Source organism: Osmerus mordax, chromosome 17, assembly GCF_038355195.1.
Source record: "Osmerus mordax isolate fOsmMor3 chromosome 17, fOsmMor3.pri, whole genome shotgun sequence".
NCBI lineage: Eukaryota > Metazoa > Chordata > Actinopteri > Osmeriformes > Osmeridae > Osmerus > Osmerus mordax.
Genome location: NC_090066.1, coordinates 9664444 through 9684602, shown reverse-complemented (window position 1 = coordinate 9684602; position 20159 = coordinate 9664444). Strand labels below are relative to the sequence as shown.

Here is a 20159-nt window from a genome sequence, read left to right as displayed (position 1 = left end):
TGACCCTTCACCTTTGACCTATGCTACCCTGACCCCAGCAGTAAGGACGGGGCACGGCACATCATCACCGGCTCGTTGGCTGAACTCCTGCTGAAGGTTCTTGATTCCCACCCTTATGCACCACACTCTTCTAAGATGGAGTAGATGACTGCCTGTGTTGACAAAGAGATCTGGTCTCTTATCAAAAGTCATTTTACACATTGGACACTGACACAGGTCACTGTTGTCCCAGTACTTGCTGATACAGGCCTTGCAGAAGTTGTGTCCACATGGAATAGTGACAGGATCAGTGAACACATCCAGACAGATAGAACACAGGAACTGATCTTCAGACAGGAGACTGCTGCAGGAAGCCATTTCTAGAATAAGACCAAAAGGTAAATGATGAATCTTGTGAACCTATGAACTCATCAACAGAACTGTAACATTTTGTATCGTATAAATTGTACTTTCATAAAAGGAGGAATAGCCTACAGAAATTGTACAATTCAGAAATACTGCATGAAACACTGCTATGAATTTTTCATTTCAGTCATTTAGAAGAAGCTTTTAACCAAAGTTACAAATGGTGCATATTGAAAATACAACAGAATATCAAGGATCACTCTCACAGGGCGTGCACTAACGGCCTGTGGTCTAACGTAAATCAAGAACAAAAATATAAGGTTTTTTGACAAACGGGAATTTCATTTTAGAGCACATCGAGTCAAGAACACGAATAAAAAAATATTGAAAGTAGAAAAAGAAAAAAAACTTTGTGATTGCAAACCAGGCAGGGGCGAGGCCCCCAGTGGCGCAAGGCCCTGTGCGGTCATATAAAAACTGTTATGCTTTGTATTATGACTGTCATTAGATCTGTAAGCCGCTGTTGTAGTGCGGGCGTGCATGTTTGGCTCTTTGCTATGGTACGTTTTTTTTGGGCTCTTTATACTGGAATGGTTAGCCACCCCTGTTCTACGGTCTTTCGAATGTCAGAGTCAAGCAACAGTCTGTATTTTCTGTCCTCGTACCTGTTGGTACTTACTGTATGTTATGCCGTATAAGATTTATGTGTATAAAATTACCGAAAATCTATCAAAGTAAGCTAAGTAGAACGTGTTTCCTGAGTTCACAATCTCTTTAGTTTCGTTTCGGTGAAATAATAATAAGCTCCTCCCCTCTTAGTCATCCGTCCTGAACAAAGTTAACCCTTATATGGCTGAATTATTTATCAAGTCAAAAGGAAAGACACATTTCTTTAAAGATGCTGTAAAGTGGAATTGCAAATTAGTTTTAAGTTCAGCACACCACAGAAGAATGTGTTGTTAGCTACCCATCCAAATTCGAATAAAAAAAAAACACAGAAAAGTAAGTTAAATTAGGCTTTGAAATTGTGAGAGAATCAGCAGTCTTCTCTGGTTGAGACTGGGGGGGGCGTGTCACCTGAAGGAGCTGAAGCTCTGCCCCCTCGAACAGCTGCAACACTAGCTAAATCAATTGCAGATATCAGAACAGACCTACCTGCAGTCTCTGAGTGTTTTGTGTGTTAATTACTTTGTCTGCATCGTACCAGCTGAGTAACAGAATGTAACCGTCTGTGATCTGACGTAGATAGGTCGCTGTGACGTAGATAGGTTGGGTTCCCCCCCCCCCCCCTATACAAAACCTGAGCTGAAAACGGGAGAGAAACTTTTCAAGGGTCTAACTCCACATTTCAGTGCGACAAAGTTTTCGCGCTTTGCACATGCTTTGCACATGATTTTTTTAGAATACAACCCCACTCACCCCCATCACCCTGTGCAACTCTCCAGTCAACACTGTGGAGTCCTTCCGCTTCCTGGGCACTATCCTCTCCCAGGACCTCAAGTGGGAACTGAACATCAGCTCCCTCACCAAGAAAGCACAACAGAGGATGTACTTCCTTCGGCAGCTGAAGAAATTCAACCTGCCAAAGACAATGATGGTGCACTTCTACACAGCCATCATTGAGTCCATCCTCACCTCCTCCATCACCGTCTGGTACGCTGCTGCCACTGCCAAGGACAATAGCAGACGGCAGCGTATCATCCGCACTGCTGAGAAGGTGATTGGCTGCAATCTGCCTTCCCTCGAGGACCTGCACACCTCGAGGACCCTGAGGCGAGCGAGGAAGATTGTGGCCGACTCCTCCCACCCTGGACACTCCCTGTTTCAGCCACTTTCCTCCGGCAGAAGTCTGCGGTCCATCAGGACCAATACCACACGCCACAAAAACAGTTTCTTCCCATCCGCTGTTGGCCTCTTCAACAAGGCCAAGGGCTCACACTGACTTTAAGCTTTTAAGATTCCTACTGTATATGTTTAATGTATGAACCTTCCTGCCAAAGTAAATTCCTTGTCTGTGCAAACTTTCATGGCGATTAAAACCCTTTCTGATTCTGATTCTTTCAGGAACTCATTTCACACGTATATAATGTACTGAGAAGCAAATCATGGAATTTGCTTTACTGCATCTTTAAAGCTAATGAAAATAAGACATTCCAGTGGATCCCTAACTTATTGTCTGATACGAACACTGCTAAATGATTAAGTGCTCAAAAGCTGAGAATTACACTGTAGATACATTTTGTGATATTCTCAAATATTGTCAATATTCCACATATTTATCTAAACTAATGTTATCCTAATTCTCTTTCCAACATACATCCTCGATGAACCAGGGCCGGGGTGGGTAATCGGGAGAATCGGGAGAGTTCCCAGTGGGCCGCTTCACTTTTGGGCCGGTGGGGGATTTTTTTTACATGTGTCACGTTAGTCTATCTTCTCTTAAAGTAGGCTACACAGTTCTCCCCTCCCAAATAGAGTTGGTTGGGTCCATAGCCCGTCTTTTCCAAAACGTTTTCCCAGATCGGCTACCGATAGCTGGGACGGGCGGCCCTACCATAACGATACGCGTCAGGGAGGATGGATGGGAGCAGGGCCGGAGTGATGGCATCACTAGACAAGGTTTTACCAATTGAAAAACGTCTGTTTATTTTACATAAAGCTCAAAAAACGATTTTGCGGTCAAATAATGGCCAAACATTTTCGGAGACAGGGGGGGCGTGGCCGGAGCGTAGTTCAGCACATACGTGACATTTTCTCAGGGATTTTGGGGGGGGGCGCTACGAGTGAAGCTCGCCTAGAGTGCCAAATGTGCTAGGGCCGGCCCTGGCCTTAGGGGACCACTAAGGCCTATATAAAAGCATTCAAAAACAGCATGTCATGGGATCTTTAAGCGAGGTTCTGACCTGTAAGTTAGTCTTCCTCCAGCTGTGTCAGAAACATATTTTAGCTACGTGTAACGGAGTGAGAACCGTGAAACTCACTCCTCGGGTACGTAAGAGGCCACCCGCGTCAAAGAAGAGCTAGCTTTTCTTTGGCGTAGTTGGTAGTGGTCGCGCTTGGCAAGTCGGAGGTCGTGCGTTCGTATCCCGTGAGTGGTGAGCGATACCTTGTCGTGACGGAGCGTGGCTACGGCTCTTACAGACCCGTCACATAAGTGTGCATGTGTGTACAGTGTAGGATGGTGGTCAGCACCTGTTTGTCACACGGTTTAATTGCAGGTTTTGATCTTTGAGCTACAGTCACACCAGTCAAGAGACAGAATACAGAAAAATAGGCTTTAATAAATACAACCTGATCAAATGTACAATAGTAAAAACTTAGTGTCTTTCTGTCCTTTAAAACCCTAAGAGGGGTGTCTCTCGTAGTGGTCCTTTGGCGTATGCCAAATCTATTAGTCGCCGCTGCCGGTTCCGTATCATACCACTCCGCCATAGCCCACCTCTTGCGACGCGTGGAGCGAGCCCCCTTTAGGCGTCAGAAGTCACATCACAGCCTAGAGCCACTGCACCAATTGGGGGAATTGTTTGATAAACATATCATCTAAGAGCTGTCTACAGATTTGAGATTGGGGCTTTTTTGTGTCCACTAATCAGTTTGGAGCTGTAGTCAGAGATAAAGGACTGCCAAAGAGACCAGTTATAGGGTTGGATAGTGACAGACTTTAACCCTGTCCTATGCTGTAGTTAGGCTTGTTTGTGTTAAATGGAGGCGACTTCTGAGTCTGAGGCATCATGGGAAATGTAGTATAAAGTGGACAGCCCACCAATCTCCCATTTCAGGAGACTGACCATATATGTCTATCTAGTTCACCTTTGTTCTAAATCAATTTACTGTAAATTGGATACAATTTAATAAATACATAATTTGATCACCTGAAAACACCATTTAAAGTGGTTGTTTTAAGCGAGGCTCTAACTCATATTTTAGCTGTATGTGCATATGTGTACAGTGTAAAATGGTGCTCAGCATCTGTTCACACCTCACATCACACATCATATCTCAACTGTCCTCTGTCTTAGCTTTGTCTCCTGTTAGTCTTGCTGTAGTAGATGGTGTCACAATAATAATGCACATTGCACATACACTGACACTCACACAAACACACACACAAAACACAACCCTTTGTCTATGTTCACAGATGATGAGGGTTAACTATGAAGACAGTTGAGGCGGATGTCAAAGCCAATAATAAAGATAGTCTGTGATCTCTGTGTTTGTATAGGTTCAAGGTTGATTGTTGGAGGACATCCTTTTATGATTCTAGGACATCTTTTTTTTTTTCGAGGAATCTATTTGTTTAGGCAGAATCTTTTGAAACATGTAGAATTTGAAGTATATTAAGAGGTGATGTGTGTGTGTGTGTCTAATATGAGAGAGGGGGAGTGTATAGCTGACTCTGTTGGTTATGAGGGAATGTCTAGTTGACTGACCTGTTGAGTGTGTTTCTTATGTTAAATATGTGGATTGTTCTAAACAACTTAACCCTTGTGTTGTCTTCGGGTCATTCTGACCTATCAGTCATTTTGTCCCACCGTCATATTGCGACAACTTTACCGCATATAAAAACAAAGTGAAGCATTTTCTTTTAACCGTTGGGCTGTCTCAGACGCCCCACATTGCGAAGGTTAAAAGAAAATGCTTTTCATTTGTTTTTGTATTGGGTAAAATTGGGTAAACACAACGATGGTTCGTTGTGAACCTTTGGGTCATGTGACCCGAAGGCAGCACAAGGGTTAAACACACTGACCGAAGCAGTGAGAGAAAGCGAGAATGTATGCTCTTAAGAGCATTTAAAACTTTCAACAGAACTAGTGTGAACCTGAAACACAACTGTGTGTTTGTACATTGTCCCTGAATACAAGCACCACATTAGGATCTGTAATGGAGGTTTTCTAAACTAAAGAAACATTCTAATAGGTGATTTGTTCTTTTCACTGATTGTAGTAGTGTACAAAATAGATTTTTTAAAGGATTGAATGAGGTTTTATAATCCTTTATTGCTTTGGAGGTCATTTTATTTCATTTGTTCACTGGTACATTTAAGAGACATCTCATTGCCATATTTCATAAAACGTACTATTACTGGATTGTGGACAATATTTACTGGTTTAATATTATTATTTACCTGATTTTTGTCTTTATTTGATACAGACAGTGAGAGTGACAGGAAAGGTAGTAAGAAAGAGAGAAAAGCAGGAAATGGTCCAGGCTGGACTGGAACCCCAGTCCATGAGTCAAGACCTTAGTCTGTGAGACAAACTTTACCCAGTGATCCATCAAGGGGAGCACTGCCCCTATTTACAGATTTTTAATACATGTTTGAAAATCTAAATTACTTTGTCTCCAGCATACTCACAACAGTTTTGTTTAGATTAATATTTTGTAATAACATTTTCTTTTTAACTCCAGCATGTCCACATCTTTGTTTTTCAGTGTGTGACAGGAGTGATGATCAGAGGGGCAGAGTTTTTACCTCCATCATTCTTACAGGGACTGAAGACTGGATAGAGTTTCTGAGTGAAGGTGCAGCCAGTGAAAGAGTAGATATGAGACCTGGCCTCCACATCATAAAAGGAGACCAGACCCTCCTCATAGTCCACAAACACCCCCACCTTCTGGGGCTTCTGTCTCAGGGAGAAGAGGAGAGGGGGGTCAGTAGCTATATACATTTGATCATTCCTCAAGATTACAATCCAGCATCCATTCTTAGGACTCAGTGTGATCTCCCCCTTCCTGTTGATGGATTCTCTGACCACTCCCAGATCCCACTTACTCTTCCCCTCAACCTGCACCTCATAGTAGAACCTCCCTGAGGAGAAGCCCTGCTTTCCCAGGACATTAACCCAAAAATCAAACCTCTCTGGGTTGTCAGGGAGATCCTGCTTTATGTCTCCATGTCTCACTTGTTTCCCATCCTCAGACAGGATGAGTTTTCGATGTGCTGTATCAGGGTCCAGAGTCACATCCACTGCATACTGCTGAATCCTCTCCAGCTTGACTTCAGGCAGCTTCTCCATCTCTTTATTGAGTGTCTCCTCCAGCTGAGACACAGCTGTCCTCACTGCCCCCACACTCAGACCACTGTGGACACTGATCTCAGACCAGTCCTTGGTGTGTGGAGGGGTGCTCAGGGATGGGAAGCTCTGGAGCAGGTGGAGGTGGTCCTCAGTGTGTGAGAGCTGCTCCAGCTCAGTGCTTCTCCTCTTCAGCTCAGTGATTTCCTGCTCCAGATCTTGAATCAACCCTTCAGCCTGTTTCTCTGCTGCTTTCTGATTCTCCTCAATCACCTCAATGAGCTCAGCCTGGCTTCTCTCAATGGAGCGCACCAGAACAGTGAAGACCTGAACACTGTCTGATATCTCTCTCTTTGCATCTCTCTTGCTGGTCTCTACTGAGAGTTTGATCTCCTGAACCTTCTCCAGTCTCTCCTGGATCATCTGCTGCATGTCTCCCTCTGTCTTCTTCATCTGAGTCTTCCTCTCTTCACACTCCTCCTCTAGAGGAACAGTGTCATGGGTCTCGTGGTCTTTCTCAGTGCAGAACCGACACACACACGTCTGGTCAGTCCTACAGAACAGCTCCAGGGGTCTCTCATGCTTCTGACACATCCTGTCCTCCAGGTTCTCCACAGGGTCGATCAACTTGTGTTTCTTAAAGGCTGCAACTCTCTGATGAGGCTCCAGGTGAGTCTCACAGTAAGAGGCCAGACACACCAGACAGGACTTCAGGGCCTTGACCTTGGTACCTGTACAGATGTCACATGACACTTCAGGTTTAGTAGCACGCAGGTCTGGACTGATGGTAGCTTTCAGTGGCTCTGACTTCCTGAACTGAGCAGCCATCTCAGAGATGAAAGTGTTGACATAGAGATCTGGTCTCTTATCAAAAGTCATTTTACACATGGGACATTGACACAGGTCACTGTTGTCCCAGTACTTGGTGATACAGGTCTTGCAGAAGTTGTGTCCACATGGAGTGGTGACAGGATCAGTGAACACATCCAGACAAATAGAACACAGGAACTGATCTTCAGACAGGAGACTGCTGCAGGAAGCCATTTCTAGAATAAGACCAGAAGTTAAATTATGATTCTTGTGAACCAATGATCTCATGAACAAAACAATAATGGTATATTGTTGAAAATGTACTTTGATTAAAGAAGAAATAGCACAGACATAAATAGTACAATATAGAAATACTGCATATAGGAGAGCATAGTCCTATAGTCTTTCGAACGTCAGAGTCAAGCAACAGTGTGAATTTACTAGCCACATCATCATTGGATACACCTGATTGATTGTCTGTTCTCACCTGTTGGTACTTATGTTGTTTTCTATGATCTCTGTTTGTAAAATAACCAAATCACTCTCTACCTAAACTAAATAGAACGTGTTTCCTGAGTTTAGAATCTCTTAGGTTTCGATTCAGTGAAATAACGATAAGAGGCTCCTCCCAGTCCTCTGTCCTGAACAAAGTTAACCCTTTCATGACTGAATTCTATCTAGCAAGTCAGCTGACAGGAAGGGTTTTATTACTCTGAAGTAAATGAGTGGGAGAGATTGAGAGAGATAGAAAGAAAGAACAATAGTGTGTGATGAGGGAAGAATGACAGAGAGACATGTTGAATGGAAGTTGTGTGAATATAAGTGTGTGTGTGTGGTGTGTTTATGTGTGTGTGCAGAGTGAGCATGCGTATGTTATCTACATTTCAGTCAAGATATTCTTGTACTCAGTTAACCATGTGTTGCCATGGAATACTGTAGATTTGTCTTTGGCATGGGCTCTATCTAATTGGAAATGTTCCTGCCTTGGAGCAACTAGCATATCACAATCTTAGCACACCAAACTTACTGTTTAGACTTTTTAACAAGCAAAGTCAAAAGGCTTCACAGAGAATTACCAACATCCTGTAGTGATGATGCAGAAGACAGTATGGAGGAGCTGGGGATGGTGGAGGGTGGCAGCAACAGAACAATATGCAGCTACACAGTAACACATGATGTGTGTCCGGGTCTGTGAAGGCAGGCAGTATTCAAGTCCTCTGAGGGGGAAGGCAGAGACCTTCAATTAACACACCTGCAGGTGAATGAGTGAGTGACATCAGCTGATGACGTGACGCACAGCCAGAATGCCATGCCAGGACCTGACCATGTGACTGGGCAGATCTCCAGGTGAGATCAGACCAGTGACTGGACCACCTGGAGCTGATCTGAAGTGTCACACACACAGAGCATGTTCTCATCCTGGTAATACCTATTCCCATGTTACAGTCTAGGTGTTGTTACCAAGACAGCAGCTTGTCCAGTGTAATACCCAATAATTTGACATGATTTGTGTTCCACTGAGAACTACAGTTAACAAGTGTACATAATACTGCAAATGTGTTGATCTAGGGGGACATCTAGTGGTGAATGCTTAACATGACAAGTAACCTCTACTGAGTGTTGGATTGTTCTCTAGACTGACTGAATGAACTGAGTTTGATCGTGGTCTCTGTTCCAGAATTACGCTGTGACCTCAGTGTCTTGACCCTTCACCTATGACCTCTGCTACCCTGACCCCAGCAGTAAGGACGGGGCACGGCACATCATCACCGGCTCGTTGGCTGACCTCCTGCTGAAGGTGTGTGTGAGCTGTCTCTCCCCTCCCTCCCTCCCTCTCCCTCTCCCTCTCTCGATAATTTGTTATGATCCCGGCTGCCTGGGGAGTGACAGGTGAACCCAAATGCAACACTCAGATGCTGATGTGATATGAACCAGGTTTATAGCAGACACAGAGGGTGATGATGGTGAGGTCCGTGGATGCCAGACAGGAGGCAGTGAGGGAGCTGTAAGTCGTAGGTGATGGGATTAGGTAGCCGATGATGTCTGTGGTACACAGGGACAGAGGTGGATTAATAATCTTGAATGTACCTTGGTCAGGCCTGGAAATGGCAGGACAGGGCAGGGCAACGAAACGACCAACTAACGTCAGAATAGCAATGTTGAACTGGTGACGAGTCTGTGGGAAGTCTGTGTCAGATGGATGGGTAACAGGTGTGTCTGGTTGGGAGGTGAACTGGAAGATGTGGACCGCAGTGTTGGGGTCTGTGACCTGGAACACAGACTGGACAGACACACACAAACCAGGACTGGACAAGACAGAAACATAACAGTAAATGTTTTTCATACTTCAGAGCACATTCTTAACTGTGTGGTGCATACAGTACATTCATATACAGGTGGTACATGGTCTGGTGATCAGTCAAAGAGGAGCATACACATCTGTAAAAGACGCAATGCTCAGGTTTTCGGAAGAAGAGACGTTTAACTAATAATCCCTCATCTAAAAACTGTCTACAGATTTGTGATTGGGGCTTTTTTGTGTCCACTAATCTGTTTCGCAGCCCTTTATCTCTGACTGATACAGCTTCAAATAGATCAGTTATATGGTTGGATAGAGGCAGACTTTAACCCTGTTCTATGCTGTAAATAGGCTTGGTTGTGTTATATAGAGGTGCCGGTGAAGACTGGTTTACCTGTGAAAAGGTAACTTTTTTTCAAATTCTGTAAATTGGATAAAGCTTAATAAAATACATAATTTGATATACAGTAAACACCATTGAGAGTGGTTGTATGCAATCTTCTGACCTGTAAGTTAGTCTTCTTCCAGCTATCAGCAAAATATTTTAGCTAGCCTATATGTGCATGTGTGTACAGTGTAGGATGGTGCTCCTGTTAACACCTCACATCTGTCACGAACCCGGCTCGGGGGTTAAGACAAACAAAGGGGAACACATGCGCGAGGACTAATGCTGTGGTAATTTATTAAAGAATATTAATATAACATAACAAAAGTGAGGTATGTAATGTAATGGTCTTTGCACCTGTAATGTTTCCTACAATACAACTGGTGCCTGAACCCCACCTGAACCCTGTACTCTGTCTGTACTGCAGGACTGTACATCACTAAACCAGGACTATACCAGCATCAACATCACACCTAGCTCTGTACCTCACTCTCCTTCAGTCAACAACAGTCAACACTGAGCAGGCAAAGCTGTCAATCACCCTGTACATCACTCATAGACAACTGGAGAGTCTGACATCCATACAATCCTCCCCTGACTGTATGTTCCCCTCTTTGTCATATACAGAGGACACATTTACTAATTTCATTCTCTAAGGTCTATCACACAATGATGCACATATGAAGTGTACACACACATGATGTAACATGAAGTCAGCTACCATACAAGCATTGTCTTTATTAGTCAGAAATGAAGGTGGATGTTTGACAGTGAAATGAACACTCCAGCACTGATAGGGAAAGGGAGTGAGCGTCTCTCTCTCCTTACGGCCTCTTAAAGGGGAGGAAACCACCGGGCCCCAGGTGTAGCCACTTGACAGCTGAGGAGGCCGTCACACATCACACATCATATCTCAACTGTCCTCTGTCTTAGCTTTGTGTCCTGTTAGGCTTGCCGTAGTAGATGGTGTCACAATAATTATGCACTATACATACACACAGACACACACACACACAACCCTTTGTCTATGTTCACAGATGATGAGGGTTAACTATGAAGACAGTTGAGGGGGATGTCAAAGCCAATAATAAAGATAGTCTGGGATCTCTGTGGGGGTGTGTATGAGTTAAAGACTGATTGTAGGATTAACTGTTATCTGCTCCTGGCATCCTCTAATCCCTGCTCTCCTCTCTCTGTCCCCCCCCACACACATCCCTTGTGGTGTGGGGGGTTTGAGTTGTCAGCACCTGCCTGGTCGTCGGTCAGCCAACGCTGGACCTGGTCACGAGTCTCCCGGTCCTGTCCTACATCTATAAAGTTGAACAATGGATTTTGGTGTTTTAAAAACCCACCGACACTGTATGACTATGTTTAGCCTGTGTTCTGCTCCTCTCTCTCACCAACCGTCTCTGGAGGAGGGGATCCCTCTCTGAATTGCTCCTCCCAAGGTTTCTTCCATTTTTCTCCTATTGAGAGTTTTTTGGGAGTTTTTCCTTGTCTTCCTTGAGGGTTTAGGTTGGTTGAGGGGCAGTTCTATGGGCATATGTGAAGCCCTCTGTGACATGCTTGCGTGTAAAAAGGGCTATACAAATAAATTTGATTTGATTTGATTTGTAGGAGAACTTTTTATGATTCTAAGACATTTTTGTCATCAAATTTTTTGAGGGATCACTTTTTTGGGGAAAGAATCTTTTGAAACATTTCAAATTTGATGTCTATTAAGAGCTAATGTGTGTGTGTGTGTCTTTGTGTATGAGAGAGAGAGGGAGGTCTAGTTGACTGGCCCGTTGTGTGTTTGTAATGTTAAATATGTGGATTACCCTAAACAACTTCAACACACTGATCGAAGCAGTGAGAGAAAGCAAGAGTTTATGCTCTTCAGAACATTTCCAACTTGAACAGAACTAGTGTGAACCTGAAACACAACTGTGTGTTTGTACATCGTCCCTGAATACAAGCACCATGTTAGGATCTCATGTTGGAGGTTTTCTAAACTAAACAAACATTCTCATAGGTGATTTGTGCTTTTCACTGATTGTGGTTTTGTACACTACCACTTGTCAATCCCCAGAACCCACAGCAAATGCGCTTTAACCATGTGCATGGTCGTTTACGTTCAGTGGTCGAGCGCACCATAGGTCTACTAAAAGAAAGATGTCTGTGTCTCGATGCTGCTGGGGAGAGATTGATGTATCAGACAGAAAAGGTGTCGGATCATCCGTGCTTCTCACCCTTCTATGACCCTTTGGGAATAATGCTGGAAAAAATCTATATAATTTAACAATAAATAACTTTTTTATTGTTTGTTCTTTTGCATGATACTTCTCTGCTTTTATCTATCTCAAACGAATGAGTGTTATTTTTAAAACAGTATCAACCATACATTACATGAATCTGTCACTTTTATAATATATAGATTCCATTCTGATCTTTTTCTTGTGCATAAGTAACAGTGTTTACTGTAGAGAGTCTGAACGCTAAATTGCAATATACAATAAAGCAATTCTGTGGAAATTATTACTAGATCATATTATACAATAACTGATTCTAACATCTGATTGTTTGATTCTGAATGAATATTTTCTAATCACTCTCCGTAGTAAATTAACATACTTGTTTTTCAGTCATTGACAGGAGTGATGATCAGAGGGGCAGAGTTTTTACCTCCACAGTTCAGATAAAGATTGAAGTATGGATAGAGTTTCTCAGTGAAGGTGCAGCCAGTGAAAGAGTAGATATGAGACCTGGCTTCCACATCATAAAAGGAGACCAGACCCTCCTCATAGTCCACAAACACCCCCACCTTCTGGGGCTTCTGTCTCAGGGAGAGGAGGACAGAGGGGCCAGCATTAGCCTCATACTGATCATCCATCAGACCTACAGTCCAGTATCCTTCCTCAGGACTCAGTGTGAGCTCCCCCTTCCTGTTGATGGACTTTCTGGCCACTCCCAGATCCCACTCAGTATTCCCCTCAACCTGCACCTCATAGTAGAACCTCCCTGAGGAGAAGCCCTGCTTTCCCAGGACACAGGAACAACTATCAAACATCTCTGGGTTGTCAGGGAGATCCTGCTCTATGTCTCCACCTCTCACTTGTTTCCCATCTTCAGACAGGATGAGACTGGGATGTGCTGTATCAGGGTCCAGAGTCACATCCACTGCATACTGCTGAATCCTCTTCAGTTTAGTGTCAGACAGCTTCTCCATCTCTTTATTGAGTGTCTCCTCCAGCTGAGACACAGCTGTCCTCACTGCCCTCACACTCAGACCACTGTGGACACTGATCTCAGACCAGTCCTTGGTGTGTGGAGGGGTGCTCAGAGATGGGAAGCTCTGGAGCAGGTGGAGGTGGTCCTCAGTGTGTGAGAGCTGCTCCAGCTCAGTGCTTCTCCTCTTCAGCTCAGTGATCTCCTGCTCCAGATCTTGAATCAACCCTTCAGCCTGTTTCTCTGCTGCTTTCTGATTCTCCTCAATCACCTCAATGAGCTCAGCCTGGCTTCTCTCAATGGAGCGCACCAGAACAGTGAAGACCTGAACACTGTCTGATATCTCTCTCTTTGCATCTCTCTTGCTGGTCTCTACTGAGAGTTTGATCTCCTGAACCTTCTCCAGTCTCTCCTGGATCATCTGCTGCATGTCTCCCTCTGTCTTCTTCATCTGAGTCTTCCTCTCTTCACACTCCTCCTCTAGAGGAACAGTGTCATGGGTCTCGTGGTCTTTCTCAGTGCAGAACCGACACACACACGTCTGGTCAGTCCTACAGAACAGCTCCAGGGGTCTCTCATGCTTCTGACACATCCTGTCCTCCAGGTTCTCCACAGGGTCGATCAACTTGTGTTTCTTCAAGGCTGCAACTCTCTGATGAGGCTCCAGGTGAGTCTCACAGTAAGAGGCCAGACACACCAGACAGGACTTCAGGGCCTTGAGCTTGGTACCTGTACAGATGTCACATGACACTTCAGGTTTAGTAGGACGCAGGTCTGGACTGATGGTAGCCTTCAGTGGCTCTGACTTCCTGAACTGAGCAGCCATCTCAGAGATAAAAGTGTTGACATAAAGATCTGGTCTCTTATCAAAAGTCATTTTACACATGGGACATTGACACAGGTCACTGTTGTCCCAGTACTTGGTGATACAAGATTTGCAGTAGTTGTGTCCACATGGAATAGAGACAGGATCAGTGAACACATCCAGACAGATAGAACACTGGAACTGATCTTCAGACAGGAGACTGCTGCATGAAGCCATTTCTAGAATAAGACCAGAAGTTAAATTATGAATCTTGTGAACCTATGTACTCTTGAACAAAACTATAATGGTATATTGTTGAAAATGTACTTTCATTAAAGAAGCAATATCACAGACAGAAATAGTACAATACAGAAATACTGCATATAGAAAAGCATAGTTCTATAGTCTTTCGAACGTCAGAGTCAAGCAACAGTCTGTATTTTACTAACCACATCATCATTGGATACACCTGATTGATTCTCTATTCTCACCTGTTGGCACTTATGTTGTTTTCTATGATCTCTGTGTATAAAATAACCAAAACACTCTTTACCTAAACTAAGTAGAACGTGTTTCCTGAGTTTAGAATCTCTTTAGTTTCATTTCAGTGAATAACGAGATAAGAGGCTCCTCCCCTTCCAGTCCTCTGTCCTGAACAAAGGTAACCCTTTCATGACTGAATTCTATCTAGCAAGTCAGCTGAAAATGAGGGATTTTATTACTTCAAAGCTACTGCAAATCAGATATTTCAGCTGGTCCCTCTAACTCAGTTTCTAACACAAAACCTGCTAAATAATAGAGGACTAAATAGCAGAGAGCAAAATAACTATACTGGGACATTCTTAATATCATTAGGATCTAACTGCTTGCTGTAACCTACAGTAACCGTATAGAAGACTGCAAACCCCAGCAGCACTTTTCCATGGTGATCAGGACTAAGGTGTAGGATTCCTGTCCAGGAGTAACAGCTCATGCTGGGGAACACTGGAGAGATCCTGGCAGGAGAGGAAGAAGAGATAGAAGAAATGACCCTGACATCAACACAACTCAAATATACTTAACTTAGTTCTCTGTACTGATGAATGAAATATTTTATTAGATATCGCTTGAAAGAAAGAGAGTATTAAAAACAGAGCACAAGAGAAGGAAAGAATGACAAAACATGGTGAATGTAAGTTGAAATGTGTGTCTGCCTGTGTGTTTACATGTGTACACCACTGATAGACAACTGGAGAGAATCAGACATACATACAAACCTACCCTGACTGGATGTTCCCCTCTTTGTCACATACAAAGCACAAACTGAGAACTACACAGTTGTCAGGGTACAGAAGTGTACAGACGACTGTAAATGTGTAGATCTAGGGGGACATCTAGTGGTGAACACCTAACATGACAAGTAACCTCTACTGAGTGTTGGATTGTTCTCTAGACTGACTGAATGAACTGAGTTTGACCGTCGTCTCTGTGTGTTCCAGAATTACGCTGTGACCTCAGTGTCTTGACCCTTCACCTTTGACCTATGCTACCCTGACCCCAGCAGTAAGGACGGGGCACGGCACATCATCACCGGCTCGTTGGCTGAACTCCTGCTGAAGGTTCTTGATTCCCACCCTTATGCACCACACTCTTCTAAGATGGAGTAGATGACTGCCTACTTGTTTATCATCTAGCTTACCTTGGTTCTATTGCTGTAGATTGGAAATAAAGTACACAGTTTGATTGTTTGATATACAGAACACATCTGAAACACTCTACAGGTTGTGTAAAGTGAGGCTATGACCTGTGTTTCAGTTGCTGTGTAAGTGTAACTACAGATAAATAAAAATAGACAGTGAGAGGAGGCAAGAATGACAAGACATGGTGGTGAATGTAAGTTGTATATGTGTGACTGTAACTGTTTTCTACTTTTCTACACTGTGTGTTTCAAAAGTAAGAATGTTGTGAGAGAATGTCACTATGTCACTGTCACTTTACTTTGAGGAAACAACAAGTATCTTGTTGTTCAGTATAGTCCTGGAATCTGTGATTCTGCAACTCTACACTGTGTATGTGTGTGTATGTGTGTGTATGTCTGTGTGTGTGGTGTGTCAGAGACAAGGGTAGAGCCAGAAGGTCTTGCTGCAGGGTTTGGGAGAGAAGCCCTCAGATGGGACGGGGATGCTTGGTTGAGTTCCGGTGCAGCCCTCCGGTCCCTCTCCCCGTTAGTATTCAGTGTGAGTTCTGCTGCAGCGTGTGTGTTCTACTGCAGCCCGTCCTTCTGAGACACAGAAGCTTCCCTGAGTCTGTCCAGGAAGGTGGTGGAGCGCTGAGGCAGTGTTGACTTTACTGAGCCTCTGGACTCACTGGGGAGGAGGAGGAGGGAGGAGACGGGAGGAGAGAGGAGGGAGGAGACAGGAGGAGAGAGGAGGGAGGGAAGAGACAGGAGGAGAGTAAGGAGACCGGAGAGATAAGGAACACAGGAAAGAGGAAGGAGGGAAGAGAGAAAAGGGAGGTTTTCAGTGTTGTTATTGTGGTTGATATTACTAGCATAGTTTTTCTGCCTTCATGTCTGCCGCTATCTTTTTCACTCTCCCTCTGACACTTTCCTTCTTTCCCTTCCTCCTTCCTTCCAAAACACGTGAATGTCTGAAGAGTCATCGACCATCCTGTACCTGAAAGACTGTCTGTGCTGGGTGGTGTTGGCCGATGTAACCAGGCCATGTCATGAAGCCTCACAGCTCCACTCCAGCTCCGAAGAAATGGAGAGAAGAGCAGATAGAGAAGGTGACAGGAGGAGGGGGGTTAGTATGAAACCGAAAGTGCAGAAGATGGTGCGGGCTGAAGAGAGAGAGAGACAGAGATAGAGAGAGAGGGGGGGGGGGGGGAAGAGAGAGGGAGAGAGAGAGAGACAGAGAGAGAGGAGAGGATGTTTCTTGGGTTGAAAATCAGAACAAGACCAGAACGAGCAGACTGATTTAAGTCTCTCCCCCCTCTCCCCCACCCAGGTAGACAGTCAGAGTCGAAGCTTCAAACTACTGGATAGACCTCTGTGCTCTGTGTTCCCCAGAGGCAAAGAACATCTTCTGCTCTGCTTTGTGGAGAGTGCATCTGTCGGAACCAGTGACCCACTTACCTGCATGGAGGGCTTGGAGTGGGTAGATGTTCAGATGGACTTGTTAGTGGTCCATATCTCTTTGCATCTGACATCCACCAACACACACACCATGGTTTTTGTCTCACTGCCGATAGCACTGTGTCATCCACAACTCCTACAACCATTCTCTTCCCTGTGCATCCACCTCCATCTACAGCTGCTTACTTGCCGACAAATATCTGAAAACACCAACAAAGCTTTACGTCTTTAAAAAACCTGTCAGGTGGCATTTACCTGACTTCAGTGGGCGGGATTCTTCTCAGCAGGGTAACTGTCTATGGGGTGGATAGAGAAGCGTTCCAAAATGGGAGAAGTTTCACGTAGGTGACAGGGAAAGACATACGTTTCGAAAATGACATCATATCCTGTACGCTGTCTTACGTACTCGTGCAGCATCTTGATGTGTTTTCCTCGTTGTTTGTCAGGTGATCAGCCTCCATTGGCAGATGAAGGTATTCTTTGCAGTCACAGATAGCCCCCCCCCCCAACACACACACACACACCTCATTCTCTTCCAAACCGAGTGCAGCCCTCCACCATCTTGTCCCCTAATGGCTGTATTCATCCTCAAGAGCCACTTGTGAGAGTCGACACGGTATCTGCAACCAACCCAACTTCCCTCTATCGTGACCAAACCAACGGTCGCGTTTTACTGCCAATCAGCCGTTGAGGCTCCGGATAATGAAATCAAAGTCTATTGTGCAGGAAGCCGGCATCACGGCTGTACACTGATAGGGGGGATTCAGTTAGTGACACGCCGTGCCTCTCAGCCCTCGTCTGACAGGCTGGAGGGGGAGCCCAGGCACACGCTCAACACACCTTTGATGAGTGATGAGTGGAAAAGATGGCGACCGGCCTCGACAAAAGAGGGACGCGCTCCTCGGAATACGAATGGCTAACCCTCAACGGGCCCGGCAAAACCGTTTAGAATTCGTCTTTGAAACCCGACGTACCGGTCAGAGACGGCAGGTGTTCGTTTGACTTTCCACGGGTCTCTGCTGAATGTTCTAGCGGGAGGCAGAATATCTGATGTGGTCGTTATGGGGATACGGGGAGAGGGGAGGGTGAGGGTGAGGGTGTGTGTGTGTGTGTGTGTGTGTGTGTGCGTGTGTGTGTGGGGGGGGGGGGGTACCTTGATATGCGTCGTTGTAGCCTGGTGGGTCTACCAGGGAACAGGTGTTCCCAGACCCAGCTGGGTTCTCTGGTGTTGACAGATGCTCCGCCTGGCTGGAGGCTGCAGCCAGGATGTCATCGTGTTGTGATCAGGGCCAGAGGAGGAGCCTTCATCATGAGGAGGAGGAGGAGGAGGAGGAGGAGGAGGAGGAGGAGGAGGAGGAGGAGGAGGAGGAGGAGGCAGCAGCATAATGCAGCAGAAGCTGGCTGGCCACACACTGGGGAGAGAGAGAGAGAGAGAGAGAGAGGGCAGTCTTGCTTCACCATGGCGTCTGCGTTCAGCCCTGACCCCCCCCCCTTCACCCCCCCCCCCTTCACTATTCCTCCCACTGCCCAGACAGCTAATCATCTGCTGCTCTAGCAGACCCTTATGAGGTGTGTGAGTGGGTTAGAGACAATGCTGTGGTGGAGAGAGCGTGTGTGCGTGTAGCGGTAGAGAGTGTGTCACCGTTTTACGGGACCACCTGTCATGGTTGTCAGGCTGCATGTCGGCCTGTGTTTCTCCCACTGGCCCTCCTGTACCTGCTGACCTTCCTGTCACAGCCACTGAGTGTCAACCTCTCTCTCTCTCTACCTGTCACACACATGCACACACACTCTCTATCTTTATCTGTCCCGTACACACACACACACATTCTGTCTCTCTTCCACGTAGACACACGTAGAAAAACACACTCACACACACACCCATGGAAAACACACACACCCATGGAAAACACACACACACTCTCTCCATCAAACGCACAGCGCCTCGTCCTCGTCACCAAGGAAGGACAGGGAGCCGGCACAATGTCTTCAGGCAGAATGTGCCTCTACACAACGTCCTCACACGAGCACACACTGTCAAGGTCTCTTTCTGTCTCTCCCACCCACCCCCACCCCTCCAGCCACACACATACAAGAAGAAAAAGCATTGGAGCCGGAGGCTATTGAGGAACTGTGTTTTACCTGGGCTTGACTGAGTCCTTCAGTCTTTGTCTGAGGTCTCTCTCTGTATGGACGTGTTCTGTGAACGCTGGGATGTCTCCATGCAGTGCGTGTGGGAGGTTCCCTGCATGGAAGCGGCTTACGGCAGCGTTGTCATTTCTCCTGACGCGTGTTCGTCCTGCAGAGACGCCACAGCCGAGGGTTCCTGGCTCATAGCCCTCTGATTGGCCCAGTCGCTCTCTTCCTGCTGTGGAAAGGAGATGAAGTCAAACAAGAGCTGAACAACATCCTAACACCGGCAAGGTGGCAGGGCTGTTTGTATTCTAGGTGGTGGGGATGCTGGTGGTGGTGGGGGGAGACGAACACACACACACCACACACAGCACAGCACAGGCTGGAATGAGACAGATCTTCCATCGTCACTCGTCACTGCTTGTCACTCGTACTTGAACTTCTATGCTGGCCAGGCTATGCTAGCCTGTTCCCTCTCCTATGCTGAGACACACAGGTGTGACACGTCCACATGACCTAACCCTACCCTGGCGCACACGTCTCCTTGGTGCTCAGCACAACAAAACAGGCGACCAGCAGGCAGCAGGCAAACTGGTTCTCAGTCAGCCAGATCAGGACAGACATTGTAGTGAGCTGCTTTGTCCACCAGAGGGACCACCAGATGTTCCTGCTCTAACTGTAGTTTACACCCACAGGGTGTACAGCTACCGAAGACATCTTTTGCTCACACACATTCTGTCTCTCTTCATACGTACAGATACATTTCTGTCTGTCTGAAGATACTGCCTGTTACGGTGTTAGGGAGAGAGGGGTGCTGTGGTAGAGAGGGGGTCAGGTGCGCTGTTGCAGATGGTGAGCCTGTTTCTGGCTGGCTCGTATACACATATATGTGCATATAAATATGATTACCCTAAACAACTTAAACACACTGACCGAAGCAGTGAGAGAAAGCAGGAGTTTGTGCTCTTCAGAGCATTTCCAACTTGAACAGAACTATTGTGAACCTGAAACACAACTGTGTGTTTGTACATCATCCCTGAATACAA

General features: G+C 45.5%; 2 protein-coding genes across 2 annotated transcripts; both read right to left on the bottom strand.

The window, feature by feature from the left end:
- Positions 1-5344: 5344 nt before the first annotated feature.
- On the bottom strand, positions 5345-7791 carry LOC136960289 (E3 ubiquitin-protein ligase TRIM39-like). Its single transcript, XM_067254723.1, has 2 exons — positions 7657-7791; positions 5345-7405 (listed from the first exon to the last, which is right to left on the bottom strand). The coding sequence occupies exon 2, from the start codon at positions 7401-7403 to the stop codon at positions 5775-5777; it is 1629 nt and encodes a 542-aa protein (XP_067110824.1). The 5' UTR covers positions 7404-7405; positions 7657-7791; the 3' UTR covers positions 5345-5774.
- Positions 7792-11973: 4182 nt separating this feature from the next.
- Positions 11974-14467, bottom strand: LOC136960288 (E3 ubiquitin-protein ligase TRIM39-like). Its single transcript, XM_067254722.1, has 2 exons — positions 14357-14467; positions 11974-14104 (listed from the first exon to the last, which is right to left on the bottom strand). Exon 2 carries the CDS (start codon positions 14100-14102, stop codon positions 12474-12476), a length of 1629 nt encoding a protein of 542 aa, XP_067110823.1. The 5' UTR covers positions 14103-14104; positions 14357-14467; the 3' UTR covers positions 11974-12473.
- Between the last annotated feature and the right edge of the window lie 5692 nt (positions 14468-20159).

Excerpts from the sequence above, each read along its gene's own strand:
- LOC136960289 (XM_067254723.1), bottom strand. The coding sequence starts at position 7,403 with ATGGCTTCCTGCAGCAGTCTCCTGTCTGAAGATCAGTTCCTGTGTTCT.
- LOC136960288 (XM_067254722.1), bottom strand. The coding sequence starts at position 14,102 with ATGGCTTCATGCAGCAGTCTCCTGTCTGAAGATCAGTTCCAGTGTTCT.